This window comes from Oncorhynchus mykiss, chromosome 24 (assembly GCF_013265735.2).
Source record: "Oncorhynchus mykiss isolate Arlee chromosome 24, USDA_OmykA_1.1, whole genome shotgun sequence".
In the NCBI taxonomy this organism is placed as follows: domain Eukaryota; kingdom Metazoa; phylum Chordata; class Actinopteri; order Salmoniformes; family Salmonidae; genus Oncorhynchus; species Oncorhynchus mykiss.
This window is the reverse complement of record NC_048588.1, coordinates 40963591-40972616: the sequence shown is the minus strand read 5'-3', so window position 1 is coordinate 40972616 and position 9026 is coordinate 40963591. Positions and strand designations below refer to the sequence as shown.

General features: G+C 47.9%; 1 protein-coding gene across 2 annotated transcripts in view; it reads right to left on the bottom strand.

The window, feature by feature from the left end:
* Positions 1 to 237: 237 nt before the first annotated feature.
* Positions 238 to 9026, bottom strand: part of LOC110503202 (SLIT and NTRK-like protein 3) — a 9938-nt gene continuing 1149 nt past the window's right edge. For both annotated transcript variants that reach the window (XM_021581568.2, XM_021581569.2), the window contains one exon: positions 238 to 7723. In XM_021581568.2, coding sequence (XP_021437243.2) covers positions 4962 to 7673 — 2712 coding nt within the window. In that variant the 5' untranslated portion in view covers positions 7674 to 7723 and the 3' untranslated portion in view covers positions 238 to 4961. The remainder of the gene's footprint in view (positions 7724 to 9026) is intronic.

The window sequence follows — 9026 nt, the reverse complement described above, 5'->3', positions numbered from 1 at the left end:
TACAAAGTCATGATGAACCCTTCTCATCCTAAAGCCTAGATGTAGTTTCTCCATGAGTACAGAGAATGGCTTTACAAAGTCATGATGAACCCTTCTCGTCCTAAAGCCTAGATGTAGTTTCTCCATGAGTACAGATAATGGCTTTACAAAGTCATGATGAACCCTTCTCGTCCTACAGCCTAGATGAAGTTTCTCCATGAGTACAGAGAATGGCTTTACAAAGTCATGAGATATGAGTAGGATAACAATAGGATTTATTAGAACATAATCAACAAGCGCATTTGTGATCAGAACCAAACAGATAATCAATTAAGCCCCAAAAAAACATGAATCAAAGTAGTGGGCCGTGTCACCTTACTGAATCACAGTGGGCCGAGTCACCTTACTGAATCACAGTGGGCCGAGTCACCTTACTGAATCACAGTGGGCCGTGTCACCTTACTGAATCACAGAAATATAAAGGTGGATCATTATGGAACTTTGTTTCTCATTTAAAATAGAATAATTCAGGTTTGCTTTAATCAAACAAAGTGCATGCAGAAAACTGCTGACCCTCAATGAGTAACCCTCTGGTCGGGGATAAGAAAAGGGGATAGGTTGGGGACTAGGGGGGTCAGAGAGGAGGAAGGGGGTAGGTTGGGGACTAGGGGGGTCAGAGAGAAGGAAGGGGGTAGGTTGGGGACTAGGGGGGTCAGAGAGAAGGAAGGGGGTAGGTTGGGGACTAGGGGGGTCAGAGATAAGGAAGGGGGTAGGTTGGGGACTAGGGGGGTCAGAGAGAAGGAAGGGGGTAGGTTGGGGACTAGGGTGGTCAGAGAGAAGAAAGGGGGTTAGGTTGGGGACTAGGGGGGTCAGAGATAAGGAAGGGGGTAGGTTGGGGACTAGGGTGGTCAGAGAGAAGGAAGGGGTAGGTTGGGGACTAGGGGGGTCAGAGATAAGGAAGGGGGTAGGTTGGGGACTAGGGGGGTCAGAGAGAAGGAAGGGGGTAGGTTGGGGACTAGGGGGGTCAGAGAGAAGGAAGGGGGTAGGTTGGGGACTAGGGTGGTCAGAGAGGAGAAAGGGGGTAGGTTGGGGACTAGGGGGGTCAGAGAGAAGGAAGGGGGTAGGTTGGGGACTAGGGGGGTCAGAGAGGAGGAAGGGGGTAGGTTGGGGACTAGGGGGGTCAGAGAGGAGGAAGGGGGTAGGTTGGGGGCTAGGGTGGTCAGAGAGGAGAAAGGGGGTTAGATTGGGGGCTAGGGTGGTCAGAGAGGAGAAAGGGGGTTAGGTTGGGGACTAGGGTGGTCAGAGAGAAGGAAGGGGGTAGGTTGGGGACTAGGGTGGTCAGAGAGGAGAAAGGGGTTAGGTTGGGGGCTAGGGTGGTCAGAGAGGAGAAAGGGGGTTAGGTTGGGGGCTAGGGTGGTCAGAGAGGAGGAAGGGGGTTAGGTTGGGGGCTAGGGTGGTCAGAGAGGAGGAAGGGGGTTAGGTTGGGGGCTAGGGTGGTCAGAGAGGAGGAAGGGGGTAGGTTGGGGACTAGGGTGGTCAGAGAGGAGGAAGGGGGTAGGTTGGGGACTAGGGTGGTCAGAGAGGAGAAAGGGGGTTAGGTTAGGGGCTAGGGTGCTCAGATAAGAGGATGGGGGTTAGGTTGGGGGCTAGGGTGGTCAGAGAGGAGGAAGGGGGTTAGGTTGGGGGCTAGGGTGGTCAGAGAAGAGAAAGGGGGTTAGGTTGGGGGCTAGGGTGGTCAGAGATGAGAAAGGGGGTTAGGTTTGGGGGCTAGGGTGGTCAGAGAAGAGAAAGGGGGTAGGTTGGGGACTAGGGTGGTCAGAGAGGAGAAAGGGTGTTAGGTTGGGGGCTAGGGTGGTCAGAGAGGAGAAAGGGGGTAGGTTGGGGACTAGGGTGGTCAGAGAGGAGAAAGGGGGTTAGGTTGGGGGCTAGGGTGGTCAGAGAGGAGAAAGGGGGTAGGTTGGGGACTAGGGTGGTCAGAGAGGAGAAAGGGGGTTAGGTTGGGGGCTAGGAAGCTCAGATAAGAGGATGGGGGTTAGGTTGGGGGCTAGGGTGGTCAGAGAGGAGGAAGGGGGTTAGGTTGGGGGCTAGGGTGGTCAGAGAGGAGAAGGGGGGTTAGGTTTGGGGGCTAGGGTGGTCAGAGAAGAGAAAGGGGGTTAGGTTGGGGGCTAGGGTGGTCAGAGAGGAGAAAGGGGGTTAGGTTTGGGGGCTAGGGTGGTCAGAGAAGAGAAAGGGGGTTAGGTTGGGGGCTAGGGTGAATGATGAAGGCCTGCTGTATACTAATTTGGTGTGTGTGTGTGTGTGTGTGTGTGTGTGTGTGTGTGTGTGTGTGTGTGTGTGTGTGTGTGTGTGTGTGTGTGTGTGTGTGTGTGTGTGCATGTCCAGGTCCCACAGCCGGTGGTAAAGGGTTATATTCCTGGATGTTAGCTGTTACATCCAGGTGTGTGTGTAAGTGAGTGAGTGAGTGAGTGAGTGAGTGAGTGAGTGAGTGAGTGAGTGAGTGAGTGAGTGAGTGTCAAACGGGGGGAGACAATGACCATGATATAAACCGATAGTTTACAGAAGTGGTCGGTCTTGTACTTCTGATGACTAAGAAATAGTTCATAAACTCAAGTCATGTGGATTAACGATGAAAACGACCTTCCTTTCAACATTAATATCTCTTCAAAATCACTCTACTTTCCTGCAAAATGCAACATGTCCTTGTCTGACTCCACCCCAACCAACAAGTAACATCTTAAAGGTCCATTTTTATATCAATAACAAATCATTTCTGGGGAACAATTACATTTTCAATTAAAACGGTCGATAAAGAAACAAAAAATAGCTTGAACAATAATCATTTTGCTAGGACTGTCTGGGAATGGTCTGAGTCGGGAGGGGAAAGCAGAGAGTTTTGGAACCCTCTTTCTTATTGGTCTATTAACGAACGCCACCAGTCTGGCCAATACTCCGTCTCACCACAGCCGGCTGACATTTCAGGCAGACATTTTTCAAACAACTCTTACACTAAAAGGGCATTATCATCATTTTCATAATTTCACAGTATTATTCCAACCTCATAGAGTGGAAATACTGTATATATAAAACACAGGAAAATCACGTTTTTAACTGCACTGGGCCTTTAAATGAGTTGGAATGTCAAATGATCGATTGGTTTAAGTTGAATGACATTGCTTGAAACCCATTTCCCTGTCACGTGTGTTCTCCCTCTTTAAGGACATTCACAAATACATGATGATATAGAAAAACCTTTATATAACAATAACCATTATGTTATCTGCACAGGATATCTCCAATCCTACTGATCTCATTAATAGTGCAAAGCAAACGTAATGTTCTCTTGCTGATTACTGTATTTCAATTTGATAGAATATAGCAGACTAATGTACTGGCCTAGTATTTCATTTGGTCATGGATTCAACATATTGCCATCTGAAGATTAGAGAACAGTCTGGCGATAGTGTCTAACAGACCAGCAGTATTGTTAACCTGGTAATGTGAGCGTCCCTCTGTCTCCCCCGTGTGGACAAAATGAGTAATGTGAATCTGCAGCGAATGAGCTTCAAGTGGGTCCTTCAGACGCGCGGTCTTTTTTTAGATAATTCGTTGAACTTTCATGTGAAAACAGTCACAATGAAATGAGAACACAATGGTGCATTTACATTACCCATCGGACAAAACTTGATTCATTAATTGGCTCATTTTCAATTCTGCATCTCGCAAAGACGTGTCTCTCTCTTCCTCTTTTAGTTTTGGTATCGCCAGCTACTATCGAAGTTGCACGCCTTCCCGACTCAGCCTACCTCAAGTAAACGACCATTGTACAGTAGCAGCAAATGCCCATATTCTTGGCCACAGCAGCACAACTAAAAATGTAATCAAGCCACTAGAGATGTCCGTGTATTATGCTGCTATGCGCAGACACAGCACAGTATAGAGCCACACCAAACATATTACCTCTACGTTCTTCACAAACGTTCCGTGGTAGCACCCTTTTCATTTAATATGAGAGTTTTTATTAAGAAGGCTATACCAGACGCATATTCACTATACATTTATTTAACTTTACCTTTACAATAAAATGTTCACTGAAATTACAGAATAAATATATGCACATATTTTCTTCAAATCTTTGTAAGAGAGAAAACATTAAAAGTGCCCCCTACAAAGCCGTTAGTGTCGATGAGATAATCCGATGCATGGTTTTTAAGAAAGAGCGTGGATTTCCAGAAAACCTTGAGCGTCATCATATAATATATTCACAAATGTTATTTTCATCCTTGGGCGAGCACGTCCTTGAGAATTGCACCCAGATATATAGTAGTCCTCTTTAATAATAATAATAATAATGATAATAATATATAAAATTAAATAGAACACTGAACCGTAATGTGTTACAGTATCTCTATTAATACGTGAGTGATGGTTCTGAGAAAATCCCTCACCACTGCAATGGGTCGAGTGCATGCAGCAAACTGCAATTCATTTTCTTAATGTTTCATTTATTTCCTACTAGCTTCATGTGCACGGCACCCGGGCGTTTATATATCCACCTGAAAGATAGCGAGACAGAAGCACGAGCCCAGTGGAGACATCCAGCTCCCGCACCGGGTTACTCCACCGTTTGAGAGCTCATGAAGGGTTCAGTTTGACGGGATATATTTTCGGATGTTGTGTTTTTTCCCGGTGTCTCTATCCTCTTTCTCGTTCTCTCACTCTCCTCAGCATATAGACCAATCTGTTCCATATAAAAATAAGGGTTGATAACATTGCTGGCTACTCTGAAAAAAGGCACTTCATTGAATATCTGAGAATGGCCTTTCCTCCAAAGCGATTTTGGGGGAAAACTTTTTGTCATATAATATTTCATTTTAATATCATGCTGCTTTTTTGTTTAGTTTTTCTTCTGTGATTTTGTTCCGTTTGGGGAATGGAAAAGGGAGAGTGTGTGTCTATACGTAGCTTTTGCTAAACTCCGTGTGTTAGAACCGATATGATTTCTCCAGTACTTCGAGGTAATCCGGCTTGGTTTGGAGTTTGGCCCTTAACTCGAGGTAATCGCTTTGGGAGGGGTCAGGGTAGCAGCCTTTCCCTGCTGTGAACAGCAGCGTCTCCTTGAGACGTGCGTCCTGTTGTAAGTCCGGGTATTGCATACCGGGTGGGTGTGCATGTGCAACGTGCATGTCCTTGAGCTTCGGCACCGTTCCATACAGACAGTCTACGAAGCCGACAGTTGGCGTGGGTCTCTGGCTGTCAATCACGGTGGGACACAGCCCACTGTTCTCGTGAAAACTCGATATATCCCCTGTATTGTGGTTTACCGTGACGATAGTGTTGAGCTGTGAATTAGACATGGCTAGAGTCCATTCCCTCTCCTTCTCTAAGAGGGTTCGGTAATTACTGTTGTTCTCTTTTGTTTCTGCAAACTGTCCCCCCTCCCCCTCCCCTACCTCTCCCTCCCGGGGCTTGTAAATGGGGTTGTTGCACATCTGCGTCACAGGGTGAGGAATGTAATCATAGACGTGACCGTGAGTGTGTGTGTGGCCAACGTGACCATGCGTGTGTGTATGTGTGTGCCCGCTGGTTGGCTTTTCAGGTGAGCCTATGCTTCCACTGCTGGTCTGTCTCGGCGGATCCTCGAATATCCTGCACTGCATTTGGATTCCCGTCAGATCCACCTCAGAGCGTTTCCGGAAGGGTAGCTTCTTCCGTCTCCGCAGGACGAAGGCGAAGAGGCCCGCGGCCACGAAAACAGCTGAGATGAACAGTACGAGAAGACTGAGGATTAGGACTGATAGAGGCACCGGCCCCCTCCCCACAGCCTCCCCCAGACCAGAGCTACCGGTGGTCATGTCATCAGAGGGGAAGAGAGCTGGGGAGGGTCCGGATGAGTACTTCAGCTCTGGACAGATGACTTCAGCATCCAGCGACCTCAGATCCTTCCCAAAGGCAAAATCAGGAGTCTTACAGATGACATCACTAACCATGATGACAGAGGACAGCTTCTCCATCCAGGTTTTGAGGGGGATGATGTCACAGGAGCAGTCCCAGGGGTTCTGATGAAGGTCCACCTGGACGATGGAATGCAGGTGTTCTAGAACACCACGCACAGGAAGGGACAGGAAGTAGTTATTGCGGAGGTTGAGTCGCGCCAGGCTTGTACCTGCGAAGGCGTCGGTGGGGAGGGTGCGGAGGAGGTTGTCGTTGAGGAAAACAAGCTGAAGGCTGGGCATGAGAGAGAATGACGCCGGCTGGATCTCACGAATCACGTTATACTCAAAATAAAGATAACTCAACGTTTGTAAGCCCCGGAACATACCGGGGGTTAGCCTCTCAATGTCGTTCCCATTCAGATACAAACTCTTCAGGTTGGGAAGGTTGATAAATGCCCCTTCCTGGACATATGATATCCGGTTATTCCCCAAGTGTAGTAAATCCAAGCTGGAAAAGTTCCAGAAATCAGACCGGTAGATTTTCTGTATCAGATTTCCGCTCAGATAAAGTTTCTTGGCATTGAGAGGCCTGGGCAGGAGCTCTGAGATATTATGAAAGCCCTTCTCTTTACAGTTGACCGTTAGCCCCAGGTCGTTGATATGGAGGTTGCAGATACATCCAGAAGGGCAGACAATGGGGATGGGGGGGCGGGTCTGGTAGCCAGCTATAGGGGGCTGGTTCAGACCGGGGTAGAGGCTACGAGGGGTGGGAGGGTTTTTGGTTGGCCTGGGCCGCTTGGTGGGTTTGACATGTCTCTCTTTGTACTCCACAGATGACGCCGTGTTGTGGAACGAAGACAGCATGGAGGACGGTTTCGTTGGCCACGTGTTCTCGTTGTTGAACGGAGACCGAGGGATTCCCAGTTTGGCCTCGATTTCCGCGTCTGAAAGTAACGGACAGAGCTCACTGCGTTTGATCTCTCGTAAATCTTTCCCGTGCAAGTGGAAGGGGTACTCGCAGGTGATCTCTCCTACCAGTGCTGTGTAGGGAACGCGTTCCAACCATGTTTTTAGCTGAACTATATCACACTCACAGATCCATGGATTCTCCTCTAGCTGAATCTCCATCAGGCTCCGCCCCACATATTCCAACGTGCCCTTATATGGTAATGTCTTTAACCGGTTTCCCCTCAGGTCCAGGTGTGTTAGTGACACCGACCTGAATAGATAGCTGGGCAGGACTGGTATCAGATTGTCATTTAGGATGAGTACTCTGAGTTTGTGGAGGTGCCTGAAGGCTCCGCTCTCTATCCTCTTGATGACATTGTAGTCCGCTTGCAGGTATTCCAAGCTTTCCAGACCCATGAAGGTGTCATTCCGGAAAACCTCTAGTTTGTTCTCATGGAGGAACAGCCGTTTCAGAATTCCCAATCCGTTAAATGCTCCGGCGTGGATGTCCTGTAGCGCATTATTCCCCAGATTAATGGATACGGCGTTGTTGAGGTGAAGAAAACTGTTGAAGTACAGCTTCCTCATGGAGTTCCTCTGCAGGTTGAGTTTGAAGGGCCGTGTCCATATCTGGGAGATCTGACTGACGTTCGTAAATCCTTTGCTGTCGCAGTGGACGTGAAATACGCCCTCTTTGACTTGGCAGTAGCAGGGCTCGAAGCAGGGCTCGTCGATCTCCTCCGAGTCCTCCAGCAGTGGGATTGGGGTGGTCCATCCTAAGGCTATGGTGCTCAGCAAGGTAACCCACAGCATCCTCACTGAGACCTGAAGAAGTCACGGCTATGGCAAGCCACTTCACAGCACTGAGACCATAGACAAGAGAGGGAGAGGGAGAAGGGGCACAGACACAAACACAAACACACACACACACACACACACACACACACACACACACACACACACACACACACACACACACACACACACACACACACACACACACACACACACACACACACACACACACACACACACACACACACACACAGACATATACAGACACACACAGGGACAGACACAGGGACAGACACAGACAGGACACACACACAGGGACAGACACAGACAGGACACACACACAGGGACAGTGGGGTGAAGAATGTGACAAAGAGGAGAAAAAGAGACAGAGAGAGAGAAACCGTTAGTATTGCTGTCTCATGGAAGGTGCACATGGAAATAAATGAACACAGCGACATTGGTGTATCAACGTAGCAACACTGACTGTTTAATTCATTACACACCAACCTAAAATAATTACAAATGTCCCTATTGGTCTGGTTTAACGTCACCATATTCCACGTTATGAGTACCTACCACTAGCCTAAGGTTGCCATAAATCAAACTCGGAGATGCTTATCTCAATGAATGAATGAAGGATGGCAACACCAGGTGGCCGTGGAAGAGAGGAGAGGAGAGGGTATCTCTCTGTATTTAATACATAACATAGCAAACCTCTCGCGGGAAAATCAGACACCGGAGTTTGCTTTGTTGTTGTGAAAATGAACGACAGTGTGGTTTCGCCAGATTAATCACGCCATAGCGTGAGCTATACCCCCGTTAACCTAGGGACAGGGACATAGCTTTTCATCAGGGCTCAAGGCACGGACCAGAGAGAACAAGAGGACGAGAGGACGTTTGGGCAGTGTTCTAATTAAACAACCTTAGGAAATACAGCTATTTGTTATAAGGGTATAACATTCAAGTGACAACTGATTACATGTCATTGTCTTCGGGGCAACTGCCGGGTTAAACGTTTGAGAACAAATTGCAGATTGTTCATAGCCTACCAAAATAAGATATGTTTAGCTTAACCTCCATATGTAAATACAATATGCTATAGATGAACGAAGATGACATCAGCTGCTCAAGGGCTAGAGAGAAAAAATAACAAAAAACGGATTTGTCATCTCCCCTCCCATGCCCTTAGCCCCCGGTCCTTATGGTCATAGTAAACGAAAATGACATACATTTAGGACACGTTACTACCTATGAAACGATTCCCTTTACCATCACCGCTGTTCGTATCAAAACTGCACACACACACACACACACACACACACACACACACACACACACACACACACACACACACACACACACACGCACACA